The 18602-nt window shown below is 45.7% G+C and overlaps 1 protein-coding gene across 3 annotated transcripts in view; it reads left to right on the forward strand.

The window, feature by feature from the left end:
- Positions 1–4371: 4371 nt before the first annotated feature.
- LOC124774923 (allergen Cr-PI-like) overlaps positions 4372–18602 on the forward strand; it is a 164406-nt gene continuing 150175 nt past the window's right edge. Inside the window, exon 1 of one of the 3 annotated variants that reach the window (XM_047249601.1) lies at positions 4372–4568. In XM_047249601.1, the coding sequence (XP_047105557.1) occupies positions 4484–4568 (85 nt within the window). In that variant the 5' untranslated portion in view covers positions 4372–4483. The remainder of the gene's footprint in view (positions 4569–18602) is intronic. The other 2 variants (XM_047249600.1, XM_047249604.1) reach the window with 2 other exon arrangements.

Below are 18602 nucleotides of genomic sequence, written 5' to 3' on the forward strand. Positions count from 1 at the left end.
GGCATGTCCGCCGTGTACAAAAGGTACAGAAGGGGGGAGAGGACGGAGCCTTGGGGAACACCGGCGGAGGGGAAAAAGTGTAGGAATCTGTGTTATGGATGGTGACGTAGGAAGGACGGTGGGAGAGAAAGGAACCGATCAGACGGACGTAGTTAATGGGAAGGGCGAAGGTTTGGAGCTTGAAGAGGAGACCGGAATTCCATACGCGGTCATAAGCACGTTCGAGGTCCAGGGAGAGGAAGATTGCGGAGCGACGGGAATTAAGCTGTTCGGAAAGGAGATGAGTGAGGTGAAGGAGAAGGTCGTCAGAAGAGAAGGACGGCCGAAAGCCACACTGGGTAACGGGAAGGAGGCAGTGCTGGTGGAGATGCTGGTGGATGCGTCGGGTGAGGATAGATTCCAGGACCTTGCTGAAGACCGAGGTAAGGCTGATGGGACGGTAGGAGGAGACAGCGGACGGTGGTTTGCCAGGTTTAAGGAACATGAGGATACGGGAGGTTTTCCACAGGTCGGGGTAGTAACCGGTGGACAGGACTACATTGTAGGGCCTGGCCATGGTGGAGAGAAAAGAGACAGGAGCTTCACGAAGGTGACGGTAGGTGACACGATCGTGACCAGGAGTGGTGTTGCGTTTTGTGCGGAGTGTAGTAATGAGATCCTGTGTAGTGATAGGGGCATTGAGTTCCGTGTGTGCAATGTTGTCCAAGTACTGGAAACCAGGTGCGAGGGGAGGGACAGAGGTGTCAGTTCGATCGCGGACATCCGGGAAGAGGGAGTAATCGAACTGGGGATCATCGGGGATGGAAAACACATCGGAGAGGTAGGAGGCAAAGTGATTGACCTTACTAAGGGAGTCAGGGAAGGGGTGATCATCATGGAGAAGAGGATAGTAGGGGGAGGGTTTAGTTCCGGTAAGGCGACGGAAGGTTGACCAGAACTTGGACGAGTTGATAGGTAGTCTAGCACTTAAACGGGTGCATGTCTGTCGCCAGTCCCGGCGTTTCTTAGCCACGAGCAAATTACGAATGTGTCGCTGGAGTTGCCGGTGGCATCGTAGTGTGTCCGGGTCACGCGTGCGGAGGAAGGCATGGTAGAGACGGCGGTATTCGTGGAGGAGGAGGACGGCCTGTGGGGGTAAGGTAGGACGGTGGGGGTGGATGGCGACAGTAGGGACGTGGGCCTCCACGGCCTCAGACAAGGCCTGCTGGAGAAAGGAGGCGACATGGGTTACATCGTCAGGGTGGTGGTAGGCGAAGGGGTGGCTATCGACCTGGGTGGAAAGGGTATCCCGGTAGGCATTCCAGTTGGCACGGGAATAGTCATGGACGTACTTAGGGGAAGGGTCATTGCGAGGGTCGGAGTGGGGGCGACGACCGTCTGAAACAGTGAGGAGGACAGGGAGATGGTCGCTACCAATAGGCTCCAGGACATCCACTGTTATGCGGCCAAGGAGGTTGGGGGAGGAAAGGATAATAGCGGGAGTGGAGTTGGATTTGGGACGGGTGTGCCGGGGGATGGGGATGAGGTCACCTTGAAGGGAGGAGAGGAACCGATGCCACCGCCGTAACTGGGCGGCGGAACGACTATGGATGTTGAGGTCGGCGGCGATCACGTAGGAGGAGAAGGTACGGTCAATGTGAGAGAGGAAGTCGAAAGGAATAGGGGCGTTAGGGCGGACATAGATGGTGGCGCAGGTAATGGTAAGGCCGGGGAAGAAGAGACTAAGGATCAGGTGTTCGGTGGGGTCGGGAAGGAGAGGTTGGAGCCGAACGGGGATCTGGCGGTGGTGACCAATGGCAACTCCGCCACGTGCAATCGGGAGGGGATTATTGGAGCGGTGGAGGAGGTAGGGCGAAGTGTGGACGGTGTGGTGGGGTTGGAGAAAGGTTTCATTGAGGAGGAAGGAATCCACGCGGTGGGTGGTAAGGGTGTGCACGAAGAGGTTCTTGTTGGCAGGAAGGGAGCGGATATTGTTGAAAAGGCCGCTCCAGTGTTCGCTTCGTCCCTTTATACTGTTGTTCCGCGCGACTGCGCATGCGGCCACAGATGCAAATGCGCCAGAGACGTTGGTCGGCGGCAGAGACGTGCATAATGCGCGAGTTGTGTCTATGACTCCGCAGTTCATCTTTGTTGCCTTATCGATATATCATTGTGAGCTGCACTGTGACGACGGCGCTGCCATAGGTCAAACGGATATCAACTGCGTTTTTTTAAATAGGAACCCCATTTTTATTATATATTCGTGTAGTACGTAAAAAATATGAATGTTTTAGTTGGACCACTTTTTTCGCTTTGTGATAGATGGCGCTGTAATAGTCACAAACGTATAAGTACGTGGTACCACGTAACATTCCGCCAGTGCGGATGGTATTTGCTTCGTGATACATTACCCGTGTTAAAATCGACCGTTTACCAATTACGGCAAAGGTCGTATCTTGTTGATGTATGGCTATTGTGAACAAAATGCCCAACGGGAGTGTGCTATGTATTCTGCTCGGTATCCTGGACGACATCATCTAAGTGTCCGGACCGTTCGCCGGATAGTTACGTTATTTAAAGAAACAGAAAGTGTTCAGTCACATGTGAAACGTCAACCACGACCTTCAACAAATGGTGGTGCCAAAGTATATGTTCTAGCTGCTGTCGGAGCTAATTCCCACATCAGTAGCAGACAAACTGTGTGAGAATCGGGAATCACGAAAACGTCGGTGTTGAGAATGCTACATCAACATCGATTGCACCCGTACCATATTTCTATGCACTAGGAATTGCATGGGGACGAGTTTGAACGTCGTTTACAGTTCTGCCACTGGGCACAAGAGAAATTACGGGACGATGACAGATTTTTTGCACGCGTTGTATTTAGCGACGAAGCGTCATTCACCAACGGCGCCAATGTAAACCGGCATAATATGCACTACTGGGCATCGGAAAATCCACGATGGCTGGGACAAGTGGAACATCAGCGACCTTGGCGGGTTAACATATGGTGCGGCATTATGGGAGGAAGGATAATTGCCCCCCCCCCCCCCAAATTTATCGATGGCAATCTAAATGCTGCAATGTTTGCTGATTTCCTACGTAATGTTCTACCGATGTTACTACAAGATATTTCGCTGCATGACGGAATGGCGATGTACTTCCAACATGATGGATGTCCGGCACACAGCTCGCGTGCGGCTGAAGCGGAATGACAGGTGGATTGGTCGTCGAAGCACCATACCATGGCCCGCAAGTTCACCGGATCTGTCGTCCCTGGATTTCTTTCTGTGGGGAAAGTTGAAGGATATTTGCTATCGTGATCCACCAACAACGCCTGACAACATGCGTCAGCGCATTGTCAATGCATGTGTGCACATTACGGAAGGCGCACTACTCGCTGTTGAGAGGAATGTCGTTACACGTAATGCCAAATGCACTGAGGTTGACGGACATCATTTTGAGCATTTATTGCATTAATGTGGTATTTACAGGTAATCACGCTGTAACAGCATGCGTTCTCAGAAATGATAAGTTCACAAAGGTACATGCATCACATTGGAACAACCAAAAAAAAGGTTCAAACGTACATACGTTCTGTATTTTACTTTAAAAAACCTACCTGTTTACCAACTGTTCGTTTAAAATCGTGAACCATATGTTTCTGACTATTATAGCGCCATCTATCACAAAGCGAGAAAAGTGGTCCAACTAAAACATTCATATTTATTTACGTACTACCACAATATGTGATAAAAATGGGGGTTCCTGTTTAAAAAAAACGCAGTTGATATCCGTTTGACCTATGGCAGCGCCATCTAGCGGGCCAATCATAGTGCTATCTGGTTTCCCTCTTCAAGCTAGACAAGTTTCGTTCTTTGTAGTTTTTTCGTTTGACGCTTATTTCGTGAGATATTTGGACCGGTCACGATCAATGGACCACCCTGTATACAAACAAGCCTACCAACTTTCATTTCTGTCGCGCAACTCCTTCTTATTATTGCGATTTTTTCCCATCACTATGGTTCTTCCTTCATCATGTCTGTAGCGATAAAACATTAAGGTAAATTTAGAGAGATTCGATCTCATGAGGAAGCCTGCCAGTATGTGTCCTTCCGGTACAAAAATCAGCCTCCACCACACACCATAATGTGTTTTGCACATTTCAGATTTAGGTGTAGTTGTAGGAGCTTTATGTTTTTTATGGGATATTCGGGTTCTAAGACCATAAGGAGTATGGATGGAGGAAGGGACGAACAAAAGTAAAGGGGGTGATGTAAGGGGCGGCGGGGTGGGGTAGGGGGGTGGGGGGGGGGGGTAAAAGGAAAGGGGAGATGAGGAGGGGGGGGGGGGGCGTAGGGAGGAAAGTTGTAGTAACAAGCAGCAGAGCGACCGGTGCGGACCGGCGAGCAGATAACCTCGCGGTCGGCGATCCAGGCGCAGCTCTGCAGATAGTCATCCGTCCTCGCAGCTGCAGTGGTTGCTGGGACGTCGCGTCGCCGCCATGGGACTATCAGCCACCTTCTGTGCGTTCTGCTTTTTGTTCGGCCTGGCTGATGCTGGTTTCTCCACGCCCCCGCACCGACTCGGTAAGCACTTAAAACAACCATTAAGCCAGTTCTCCTAGAGCTACACGCCCACAGTATTCCACGGCTTCCATCGAAATCACCATACCTTCAATTACATACGCTACGGTCGCAGGTTCGAATCCTGGTGCGGGCATGGATGTGTGTGATGTTCATAGGTTAGTTAGGTTTAAGTAGTTCTAGGGGACTGATGACCTAAGATGTTAAGTCCCATAGTGCACAGAGCCATTTGAATCATTTTTTGTTTTGCAATTACATATCATCGCTCGATTCACCGGATGGTAAGGTGAAACATTTTTAGGATAGTCCTTTTTAGATCGTTGCACATTGTCCAACGCTTGTTCCTTGAGTATACAGTTTTTTCTCTCTCTGTTTTTTCCCCAACCACCTTCTGACTGATTTCATGCAGCCCGCCACAACTTCCTGTCAGGCGCTATCCTCTTCGTCTCTGAGAAGTACTTACACTCGACATCGTCAATCACTTGTTTGACAAGTTTCGATCTCTGTCTTCCCTAGAGTTCTCACCGTCTACAGCTCCCTCCACTACCATTATACTTATTCTCTGATGTCTTAGCTCATATCCTGTCACCCTGCCCCTTCTTTTAGGTTCTCTTGCTTTCCTCGCAGATTCTGTGGCCAGCCTCCTCGTGTCTTATCGGCCATCCTAATTTTCAATATACTTTTGTAGCACCACATCTGAAACGCATCGATTCTCTTCTTTTACGATTTTGTCACAGGCTGTGATTCACTTCCATACAATGCTACGCTCAAAACTTACCACCACGAAAATTTCATCCCCGAATTACGGCAGAAGTTTGAACCTAGTAGACTTCTCTTGGCCTGGAATGCCCTTTTCGTTTGTGCCAGTCTGCTTTTTATGTCATCCTTGTAGCATCCGTCACGTGTTATTTTGCTTGCAATGTAGAAGAATTCCTTCACTTCGTTCACTTTGCGGTCACCAATTTTGATGTTAACTTAATCGCTTATTTAATTTATGCTGTTCCTCATTACTTTTGCCATCTTCAGTTGACTGTTAACCCATATTCTGTACTAATTGCTCATTCCTTTCAACAAATCCTGTAATTTTTTTTCGCTTTCACTGGAGATAGCAATATCATCATCAAATCTTATAATTGATATCCTTTCATCCTGAATTTTAATCCTAGTCTTGATCGTTTTTACTTCCATCACTACTTCATCGATGTATACATTGAACTGTATACGTGAAAGATTACATCCTTCTGAGCACTTCATTCTTGGTATTTCGTTCTTATTCGTCCTTTTTGTTTCTTGTATACGCCAAGGTGACAAAAGTCATGGGATACCGGAATACCTCCTAACATCGTCTCAGACCTCCTTTTGCTCGACGTAGTGCCGCAAGTGGACGTGATATGGACTCATCAAGTCACTGGGCGTTTACTGGAGAAATAGTGAGCCGTGCTGGCTCTATAGCCATTCATAACGGCGAAATAGTTACCGGTGCACGATTTTTTTGCATGAACTGACCTCTGGATTGAGACCCGCTAATGTTCGATGGGATTCATGTAGGGCGACCTGTGTAGCCAAATCATTCGCTCGTATTGTCCAAAATGTTCTTCAAACCAATCGCGAACAACTGTGGCCCGGTAACATTGTCACTCATAAAAAACCTTTCGTTGTTTGGGAATACGATGTCCATGAATGGCTGTAAATGGTTTCCAACCAGCCGAACATCCAGAGGGCCCAGTCTATTCCATGTAAACACAGCACACATCATTATGGAACCATCACCAGTTTGCTTGTTGACAACATGGGTCCATCACTTCGTGGGGTCTGCACCACACTCGAAGCTTACCCCCACCTCACGCTAACCGAAATCGGGACTCATCTGACCAGGCCACGGTTTTTCACTCGTCTAGGGTCCAATCGACATCGCTAAGCGGCCAGGAGAGGTACTGCAGGCGATGTTGTACTGTTAGCAAAGGCACCCGCGTCGGTCGTCTGCTGCCGTAGACCATTAACGCCAAATTTAACCGCACTGGCCTAACGTATACGTCGTACGTCCCACATTGATTTCAACGGTTATTCCACGAAGTGTTGCTTGTCTGTTAGCACTGACAGCTCTCCACAAACGCCGCTGCTCTCGCTCGTCAAGTGAAGGCCGTCGGCCACTGCACTGACCTTGGTGAGTGGTAATGCCTGAAGTTTTGGTATTTTGACCACACTCTTGACACTGTGGATCGCAGTATATTGAATTCCCTAAAGAATTCCGAAATTAAAAGCTCTGTGCGTCTAGCTCCAACTACAATCTTGGCTATTAGAATTGCTACACCAAGAAGAAATGCAGATGATAAACAGGTATTCATTGGACATATATACTAGAACTAACATGTGTTCACGCAATTTTGGTGCATAGATCCTGAGAAATCAGTACCCAGAACAACCACCTCTAGCCTTAATAACGGCCTTGATACCCCTGGGTAGTGAGTCAAACAGAGCTTGGATGTCGTGTTCAGGTACAGCTGCCCATGCAGCTTCAACACGATACCACAGTGACTGGCGTATTGTGACGAGCCAGTTGCTCGGCCACCATTGACCAGACGTTTTCAATTGGTGAGAGATCTGGAGAATGTGCTGGCCAGGGCAGCAGTCGAACATTTTCTGTATCCAGAAAGGCCCGTACAGGACATGCAACATGCGGTCGTGCATTATCCTGCTGAAATGTAGGGTTTCGCAGGGATCGAATGAAGGGTAGAGCCACGGGTCGTAACACATCTAAAATGTAACGTCCACTGTTCAAAGTGCCGCCAATGCGAACAAGAGGTGACCGAGACGTGTAACGCCGGGTGATACGCCAGTATGGCGATGACGAATACACGCTTCCAATGTGCGTTCACCGCGATATCGTCAAACACGGATGCGACCATCTTGACGCTGTAAACAGAACCTGGATTCATCCGAAAAAAATGTCGTGCCATTCGTGCACCCATGGTTCGTCGTTGAGTACACCATCGCAGGCGCTCGTGTCTGTGATGCAGCGGCAAGGGTAATCGCAGCCATGGTCTCCGAACTAATAGTCCATGCTGCTGCAAACGTCGTCGGACTGTTCTTGCAGATGGCTGTTGTCTTGCAAACGTCCCCATCTGTTGACCCAGGGATCGATGCCTGTCATCTCGACTGCTAGTGATACGTGGCCGTTGGAATCCAGCACGGCGTTCCGTATTGCCCTCCCGAAACCACAGATTCCATATTCTGCTAACAGTCATTGGATAAACCGCAATCGCGATAGGCTACAATCCGACCTTTGTCAAAGTCGGAAACGTGATGGTACGCATTTCTCCTCCTTACACGAGGCATCACAACAACGTTTCACCAGGCAACGCCGGTCAACTGCTGTTTGTGTGTGAGAAATCGGTTGGAAACTTTCCTCATGTCAGCACGTCGTAGGTGTCGCCACCGGCGCCAACCTTGTGTGAATGCTCTGAAAAGCTGATCATTTGCATATCACAGCATCTTCTTGCTGTCGGTTAAATTTCGCGTATGTAGCACGTCATCTTCGTGGTGTAGCAATTTTAATGGCCAGTAGTGTATCACTCCGCATTCTGAGTCTGTTAATTTCAGTCGTGCGGCCATAATCACGTCGGAAACCTTTTCACATAAATCAGCACAGTACTAGCAACACGCTCCGGCTCCGCACGGTAGTCCTATGTGTCTACAGCCAGACGACTTGTTTATAAAAAGCAGTGATGTACATAAATCTCTGTCATGAACCAATCTGTTGATCGGTGAAAACCGTTTCAAAATCACTACAGTAGTCCCTGAGATTGGCCTTCACGCACAGACAGAAATTCGCGACAGGAGACTTTAGCTTATAAAATGTATAGATTCTATTCACGTTTCGCTGCTCTCTGGAATCGCGGTGGCTGTTACTTTACTACCTTTGCCACTAGATACCTCCTCCTCTCTAGTTACCCTTTATTGCCACGAGATGTCACACAGAACACCAACTATGTATGGAACAGATAAAAATAACTGTATCACGCACTCATTATTGAACAATAAGCTATGTACACAAATCTTTCTCGTGAATCAGTCTGTCTACTAGTGAAACCGTATCTAAATCCGTACAATAGTTCCTGAAATCAACATGAAAATATATACATAAAGACGCGGCGGAGGACTCTATAATATACTAGCAGCCGAGCCCGGCTTCAGACGGGTAGCATTAAGTATCAGCACGTAGACCACTCGACTGAAGTAACGTATTTCGTTTTGGGCCCACTAATTAAATTCGGAGAACAACATTAAGTATGTGAACATTATCACTTCCGTATAACTTACGCGAAGTAAGCGTACGCCAGGAAAGTTGTATGGAGGCATGAAAGTTATGTGTTCAAACAGAATTAGCGTTTGGAGTAACATCTCACGACACTGGTGGGAGCGCATCGTGATGTGAGTAATATGTTTTCAACCAATGTAAGTACTGCATGATAATCATGGGGTATGGGTATGTGATTATTCGGTATGTATCGGAGCTTTGAGGTGGCACAACTAAAAGAAAAAATTTAAAAAATCACGTATGACCTACAGGTTTAATTCAGGCATGTATCGGAGCTTTGAGGTGGCACAACTAAAAGAAAAAATTTAAAAAGACACGTATGACCTACAGATTTAATTCAGGTTACAGCACTCCTGTTGTGAAGTTTATTACGCACTGTGATGCACTCATTTCCGCAATTTTTTGTCCTGGTCTCTTCATAGCAGATTTCTTCGCCGTGCCACGCAAAGAATCGTGTCCGCATGCAGTTTTGATCCAAGGAAACCAGAAAGCTGAAAGTTGAGTCATCTGTTGAAAGAACGTACTGTATGTAAACAAAGCAAAGTTTCTGAAGTACTTTTTCGGAAAATGTTTTATTTCAAGCATAAAAAATAAAACTCGACTTATTTTGAATCCGTGTGTTTTTTCGCTCTGCAGTTATTCTCAAACAATTGCAGGGAAACTGTTGATTAAAAATATTTGATTACTTCAAATTGTAAGTCACACGTCACAACCTGATGATGAGGTTGTTATCTTTCGTTATTGGTTACTTATATATTCCTATACTTCAAAGCTGATTAACTCACTGTCCGTTGTTAGATGAACTTGCAGTGAATTAAAACTGCGAGTTGAGACTGGTAGTCTGAGGGAAGCAGGAATCGGTTGTGTGAAATTATCGTCATATTTTGAAATTCGTCCCTCAGCTATCTGTAGAATTATTTCGAAATCTTATGTATCCATCTGCAAGAAATTTCTGAATCCCATTCAGGAACACTGCGCCCGTAGTTCATGATCTTTAAAAGGCCTCAATCTCTTTCTCGCCAGTGCAGATTCTTTCACCAGTCTTCTATATAATTTGAAAGTGTTATCTTACGCCCCATCACGTAAAGACTCTACGCTTGACGGAAGGAAAGCAGAAAGCTGAAAGATGAGCCATCTGCTGAGCTGCTGCAAAACTTTATTCATACAAAGGACGTAAAGCAGCATCCCACGCTGCACCTTACTCTATTCATAAATAACTGAAAACCAAAGGTTTCGGACCTGCATGTTTTTTTGACTACGTAGCCGTTCTGGAACGATTTCAATTAAATGGATTACGCTTTGGTGACTTAAATGTCCCTGACCATTTATCCAACTGGGAAAATGGAAGCTACAGTGTAACGTGGAATCTGAGCCACCCTTCTTTTCCGGTGAAACTCCGCGTCATTAAGATGTGAGTGCTAAGTTAAAAACCAGAGTAAAAGAAAAGTGACCTAGTCCGAATTCGACCATACAACCTTTTGTTTTCCAGCCAAACACTCTACCACAAGACAATCTCACAAGACGCGAATGTGATTATGCTTACTGTTACCTCATGTCATTACTGCTCTCTCGGGTTAACTAAGGGGTAAACAATTCGTACGAAATGTTTATAAATTATATACAAAAATCTAAAAATCTCCCTCGTATGTCAGTGTATGTATTTGTGAAAACCGGATAAAAATCCCTACAGCATTTCCTGATATTAGCCTACACACACACACACACACACACACACACACATATATATATATATATATATATATATATATATATATATTGAGAGAGATTGTATTGTATGTATGTATACTACCCATCTTCCTCTATAGCTTAATCCCATTTTTCTCGGAAATTCGTATGTTTCGCACCATTTTCCTTCGTCGAATGTTTTTTTCTAGATCGACAAGTTTCGTAAACATTTCTTGATTTTTATTAAGATTTGCTTTCATTATCAAGCGTAGACTCTTTCCTAAAGTCGAATTGATCGTCATCTAAAGGATCCTGAATTTTAGTTTCCGATCTTCTATTCCTTATCATTCTTCTGAGTAGACAGCATCTTCGAAGTGCGATTCTGTAAGCTATGCCTTTACATTTGCTGCCCATAAGGCATCGTACTGTGTATTACAGAGGATATGTAGTGCAGGTTATCGGTATCATTTAGGAAAGTTAAAGGGACCAGCGATGCTATACGTGGCTGTTGTCAGAAGGACTAGCGCCATACCACTAGCAAAGAGGTTTGAGACGGTGCCTCATGCTGATAACGAGAGAGAGCCAGCAGGCCGTGTCTTCCCTCAGTAACGATCTGGGCGCTCACAGGGAGGACCCGATAGATGGTTGAAACCTGAAGTAGAGGGTGTGGACATTTTCGACAACACATGGAACGTATGTTAGAGTGACAGATTAGACTCTTCAGAACGAGAAGTGTTCATAGCGACAAACAAATGCATTAGGTCTAACTAGGTACGAAATGAAACTGACTGCGAACCAATATGGACGAGAGTAACTAGGGTCGATGGACTTAGGTCAATCATTCGTTGTTTCTACCGATCACATATTCAGAGACATCGTTGGTAGAGTCATTGAAAGACAGCCTTCACTTGAAGTCGCGGAAACACGCTTAGCATACGGCAGTAGGAGTGTGGTAATTTTAACCTGACTGGGAAAACAACGCACACGTTATCTGCAATAATATTTATCATAAAATCCCAGAAAGGTCCGGTCATACGTAAAGTCAATTAACTGGTCCAACTCCTCCGTTAAAACTTTTGTGGATCCATGTGGTGTTGAAGCCGAAGACAGCAGATAGAAAGCAGAAATTTTAAAGTGCCGCATTTAAAAATGTATTCACGCAAGAGGATACTACCGTGCCAATGTTTGACAGCCACCAAAGCCTCACAGGTGAGCGATATCGATACCAGTACATCGGGTACTGAAAAACGTTTGAGAGTAGTTAAAACAAATTATGCACCAGGCCCTGACGGAATTCTAATTAGATTCTCCACTGACTATTTCGCGACATCAGTTCCTTTTCCAGCTCATATTTATGGAGAACACCGAGCACAGCGAATAGACCCACGGGACGAAATGAGCGAAGCATCATTCTTGTTTAGAATACAGATAATAGATCGTACGCACAGAATTACAGAACAAGGTAGCTGACGACTGTCTGTAGCAGTATCGTAGAGCATATACTGAGCTGAAACGTTACGACGTTCTTGCAAGAAAACACGCTTCTCTCAGAGAACCGGCACGAATTCAGGAAAACCACTTATGTCACACACGGCTTGCTTTCACTTGAACCATCTGGGTTAATAAGCCGCGGTCGATGTATAAAACTTTCTCCTAACGTTTCCTCTCCAATTGTGGGTGACATCTTCAGAGGTAAAGCGGCGAACTGCCACCAGAACTTGAGGGAGCGCCGAAAAGATGGGCAGTGTAGACTAGAGGGTACAACAGTTCATCACATGACGTCGACTACAAGGTTATCTCTGGTAACACCAACAAAAAAATGTTCAAATGTGTGTGAAATCTTATGGGACTCAACTGCTAAGGTCATCAGTCCCTAAGCTTACACACTACTTAACCTAAATTATCCTAAGGAGAAACACACACACCCATGCCCGAGGGAGGACTCGAACCTCCGCCGGGACCAGCTGCACAGTCCATGACTGCAGCGCCTAGACCGCTCGGCTAATCCCGCGCGTAACGCCAACATTCTAGATTGAAAGTAATCGATCGTCATTCTTACGGTGCAACGTTGACATCTAAATTTCATCTAATGTAACACCTTCCTCTTTTCTGTTAAAGGTATTACGGTGATTGTAAGTTTCAATACCCCTATATACATCCGCGAGATTCATAAATACCGTAATAATTTTAACAGAAAAGAAGATGGTATTAAATTAGGTGAAATTTTGATGTCAACGTTGAACCGTAAGAATGACGACCGATTACTTTGTGTCGAGAATGTTGGCGTTACCAGAGATAACCTCGTGTGATGGACTGTGGTGCCCCCTACACCGCCCGTACGTTATGCACTCCCTCGAGTTCAGGCTGCAGTTTGCCGCTTTATCTCTGAAGACGTCTCCCGCAGTTGGAGTGGGAAAGTTGGGAGAATGTTTTATACCTAGACCACTGCCTACCAGCCCGGAAGCTTCAAGTGAAGTCAGCACCGGCCGCGAAAGCTTAGAATGTATGACACATGGGCTTGCTTCATTCGTACACGACATCCTGCCGACAACAGACGCAGGTGAGCAGCTAGATTCCGTCCTAGCCTTCCGAAAGCCGTCTGACACTGCCACATCGTCCGCCTAGAACCAGGATACGATCATATGGAGTTTCTTTGCAAATATTTGATTGGGTCAAGAAATATTCGACCTTTAAAATCCAGTACGTGATACTGGATGGCGAATATGCCACAGAAACGAAACTAACACCGAATATGCTCCAAGGAAGCACAATAGTACCTCTGCAGTTCTCAGTACATAAGAACCTAGTTATGTATATAGACAGTTCAGCCATACCGGTAATCGAGAATTGCCAATTATCGATACTGATACTGACAAGATATCGGTCCCGGGAATTCAAAGACTTTCGAGAATGTTTAAAATCATATAGCAAATGACAAAAAATCGTCTTTTTTGTGATATTATTGTTGTTGTTGTTGTCTTCAGTCCTGAGACTTGTTTGATGCAGCTCTCCATGCTACTCTATCCTGGGCAAGCTTCTTCATCTCCCAGTACTTACTGCAACCTACATCCTTCTGAATCTACTTAGTGTATTCATCTCTTGGTCTCCCTCTACATTTTTACCCTCCACGCTGCCCTCTAATGCTAAATTTGTGATCCCTTGATGCCTCAAAACATGTCCTACCAACCGATCCCTTCTTCTTGTCAAGTTGTGCCACAAACTCCTCTTCTCCCCAATTCTGTTCAATACCTCCTCATTAGTTACGTGATCTATCCATCTAATCTTCAGCATTCTTCTGTAGCAGCACATTTGAAAGCTTCTATTCTCTTCTTGTCCAAACTATTTATCGTCCATGTTTCACTTCCATACATGGCTACACTCCATATAAATACTTTCAGAAACGACTTCCTGACACTTAAATCTATACTCGACGTTAACAAATTTCTCTTCTTCAGAAACGCTTTCCTTGCCATTGCCAGTCTATATTTTATATCCTCTCTACTTCGACCATCATTTTCGGTTCTTTTCCTTTACTTGTACTGTTCCATCTTGCTTCTTGCCAAATTTCATGATTCTAGGTCAACGGGAAGTAATGTAATGGTTTTAATGAATGAGTTTGCGAGTATCTAAATATATGACATAAATGGCCGTGTCTTATTATTGCATTGACTTAGAAGCTTCAATTTTTTACATCGCCCAGGGATTGTAGACATAAATGTCAACTTGATTCGTCTACTTGTTCTTGAGGAAAATAGTCATTAACAGTCGGACAGACAGACATACGGATAACCAAGTGATCCTCTAAATGTTCCGTTCTTATCGACTGAGGTACAGAACCTCAAAAAGTACATTATTTCAAAAGTAATCGCCATAACTGCTAATACATTGATCCCAGTGTCAAACAACACGGTCAGTGCCTTCATGGAAAAATGTTTGCGGTTGTCTGCGGAACCCCGATTGAACCGAGAGGTGCACCTCTTCATCCAAGCAAAGCGACGGCCACGAATGTCTTTCTTCGGGGCTCCAAATACATGGAAATCGCATGGGAAGAGATCAGAAAGCATGGAGAATTCGTAAGTGCTTCCCAGCGGGACTTCTGCAGCATAGTCGGAAAACCCTTCGCAGCAGAATGACGGCTTCCGTCAATATTCCTGGGCGACCTTCAATTCTTGCAAAGTATACATGTACCGCTTCGTTTTCACTGTGGTGCCGTCTTCCAAGAAGTCAATGAACAGAGGGCCCTTACAGTCAAAGAAAGGGCTCATCATGTCTTTCCCGGAGCTGGCTGCCTGTTTCTACTACGCTGCAGAAGTTTCACGGGGAGCCCTTACACATCATCCATACAGTCCCAATCTATCCCAAAGCGATTTCCATGTTTTTGTAGCTCTGAAGAAAGACATTCGTGGCCGTCGATTTGCTTCGGACTAAGAGGTGTATGCTTGGGTACAAACATAGTTCTATAGGTAACTGGAAACATTTTTTCATGAAAGAGCTGACCGTCTTGTCACACAATGGGATAAATGTATCATTAGCTATGGCAATTAATTATGAAATAATGAACAGTTCACTTATTTTTTCTCCCGGTATATCGTTTCCGTTTGACTGGCCCCTATGTATTAACTGCTGTTGATTAGACAGATTTTTCGCTACAATGTTGTGATCTACAGCAAAGTACTGCTGTCGGATTATCATAAGGCACAGAAGGAAGACTTGGATAAAATTTCCACTTGGTATAATGAATTGTTGCTTTCCATAAATGTGAATAAACATAAGATAATGACTATATCAAAGAGAAAATATTCTGATTATGAGATCAGTGGTGAATATCCTGAGCACGTCAATCGTTAAAGTAAATACTGAGAAATGATATGAAATGGGACGATCACATAAAATCATAAAATGAGTATTGGGGAAAGTGAATAAAAGACGTAAATTTGTTGCAAGTGTGCTCGGAATATGCAATGTATCTGTGAGGAAATCGCGTAAAACGCGCGTGTGCGACCAATTCTAGTCGATTTGGAGCTCTTACGAAGATGACATGACAACAAATGGCTCTGATCACTATGGGACTTAACATCTGAGGTCATCCATCAGTCGCCTAGAACTGCTTAAACCTAACTAACCCAAGGACATCACACATATCCACGTCCGAGGCAGGATTCGAACCTGCGACCGTAGTGGTCGCGCGTTTCCAGACTGTAGTGTCTAGAACCGCTCGGCTACTCCGGCTGACATGACAACAGACATCGAACAAATTCCGAGACGCGCTGCTATACTGAAGAGCCAAAGAAACTGGTACACCTGCCTAATATCGTGTAGGGCCCCTGCGAGCACGCAGAAGTGCCGCAACTCGACGTGGATGGACTCGACTAATGTCTGAAGTAGTGCTAGAGACAACTGACGCCATGAATCCTTGAGGGCAGTCCATGAATCCATAACACTTTGGTGGCCAGTGGAAGTCTTTAAATACCGAAGGGTGTTCCTGGAGCCACTCTGTAGCAATTCTGGTCGTGTGGGGTGTCGCATTGTCCTGCTGGAGCTGCCCAAGTCCGTCGGAATGCACAGTGGGTATGTATAGATCCAGGTGATCAGGCAGGATGCTTACGTAAATGACACCTATCAGAGTCGTATCTAGGCGTATCACGGATCCCATATCACTCCAACTGCACACGACCCACACCATTACAGAGCCGCCACCAGCTTGAACGGTCCTCTGCTGACAAGGAGGGTCCATGGATTCACGAGGTTGTCTCCATACCCGTACATGCCCATCCGCTCGAAACAATTTTAAACGAGACACGTCCGACCAGGCAACATCTTTCCAGTCATCAGCAGTCCAATGCGGGTACTTACGGCCAGGTTAAACGTAAAGCAGTCATCACGGGTACACGAGTGGGGCTTTGTCTCCGAAACCCTATATCGATTATATTTCGTTGAATGTTTCGCACACTGGCACTTGTTGAAGGTCCAGCAGTGAAATTTGCAGCAATTTGAGGAAGGGTTGCACTTCTGTCACGTTGAACGATTCGTTGGTGCCGCTCTTAAAGGATCTTTTTCCGGCAGCATTGATGTCGGGGGTTTGATGCTTTACCAGATTCCTGATATTCACGGTACACTCGTGAAATGGTCGTATGGGAAAATCCCCACTTCGTCGCTACCTAGGAGATTCTGTGTCCCATCGCTCGTGCGCCGTCTATAACACCACGTTCAAACTCATTTAAATCTTGGTAACCTGCCATTGTAGCACCAGTAACCGATCTATAAACTGCGCGAGATACTTTTTGTCTTATATAGGCGTTGACGACCGCAACGCCGTATTCTGCCTGTTTATATATCTCTGTATTTGAATATGCATGTCTGTACCAGTTTCTTTGGCGCTTCAATGTAGGATCTTAACAGGCCTGTATAAAACCATTCGAAAGTGTAACACAAATGCTCTGTGAACTTGCATGGGAATCCTTGGAAGAAAGACATCGTAGTTCTTGCAAACCCCTGATGGAAAAATTTAGAGACTGTAGTGTCGCTCTCTAGTAGTCTCTGAGTAAAAATTATGTCTATAACAGGAGCAATGATAAGTACTGCGGAAGCCGCCATGGAGCGTTGCGTTAATTTCCATGAGCCGTTAGCTTGCTAGCGTGGCGACATGTGGGTTACAGTAACAGGTGTGCAAGGGGATTGCGAAGCCAAGACAGCAGAGCACAGCCGTAAACTGTACCGCAAAGAGGTAACCACGTGGCCAGCGGGGCGGTATCACCACACCAGGGCAAGTTTCTTGTTATGGACGACGTGACTAAGTGCTCGGTCTTGGTGAAACAAATGCACGCCACAAAAACTCTAAATTTCGAGGAATGGAATCACTTCTCTCCGCCGGAAACCAGCAGCATCACCACGACGCCAGAGCTTCGCCCGGACAGTGAAACGACTGGGCATCTCCAGCAGCAGCTGTTGTTTCGACACTGGGCTGTGTCTACGGCCAGCACCAAGTCCTTCACGAAACTTGGTGCCACATCCCTGCTGACCTAGCGTCCGTGCCTGCTGCCGCCGACACCGAATTCTTAGTGCGACTTTGCGCCAAAGCGCCAGCTGCTATCTACTCCTGCCAAAGGGTAGCGAGTTGTCCCCGCCCACATTCGTCTTCGTGCACAACCGTTGTGATGAGAGCAGAATGAAGTGGCGCCGAGCCTCCATAACGCCAAGGAAAGTAGCACGTCACTGAAACAAGTGGCCTCGGCCTCTAAAGACTGCCAACTGACCATAGTTATTCTGTCAACAGCTGGGGCAGAAGCCGCTGCCCGCTCATCAACACCAGCCATGGGTAAAAACGGGAGGCAGGTTCGTCTCACTATCTCACGTAGCGAAATCAATAAAAGCCATTCTTCACTGCCAATAATGTTTCCAAAGGGGACTTCGACCCTACCACTCACCCTGCTCCCTACGGAATGTAAATCAGGACTGCTGCACAGGAATCTGAACCACCATACTCCGACTGCTAGTCCAGTACCTCGTTAATATTCCATCTCTATCATTTCTGATTTTCATTCATTTGATGCAAAAGATGTGAAGAACAGTTATCAGTAATTGTTTCGCCCATTTATAAGGTTAGCGAAATAACACTCTGGACATGAATCATAAATGTCTTGTGTAATACTGGGCTAAAAATACTGAAGTTAGGAAAATTCTTTGTCTTACATTTCTGTTTGGTACTTCTAATTTCTGCAACACGAACTGACGCAGATGCTGCAACATGTCCCCTCAGAAACACGATCGTCAGTTCTGCTGCAAAAAGTTTGATAAATCAAAGACACTGTGTGTCAGCAGTGAGCTCCAACAAGAGATGAAATGACAGACCAAATGAAAGTCCATTCAAACTGGGCGTCACAGGGCAGCATTTCTAATGGTGACATTCACACAGACCATTAACGGAACGGGACAGATTCTAGGGAAGAACCTATTGAAATTGACCTTGGTGGAGGGGGGAACTATGTTACATAGTATGCTATCATTGGAAGTTAATCAATGTGCTCACTCATGTT

Source organism: Schistocerca piceifrons, chromosome 2 (genome assembly GCF_021461385.2).
Source record: "Schistocerca piceifrons isolate TAMUIC-IGC-003096 chromosome 2, iqSchPice1.1, whole genome shotgun sequence".
NCBI classification, from domain to species: domain Eukaryota; kingdom Metazoa; phylum Arthropoda; class Insecta; order Orthoptera; family Acrididae; genus Schistocerca; species Schistocerca piceifrons.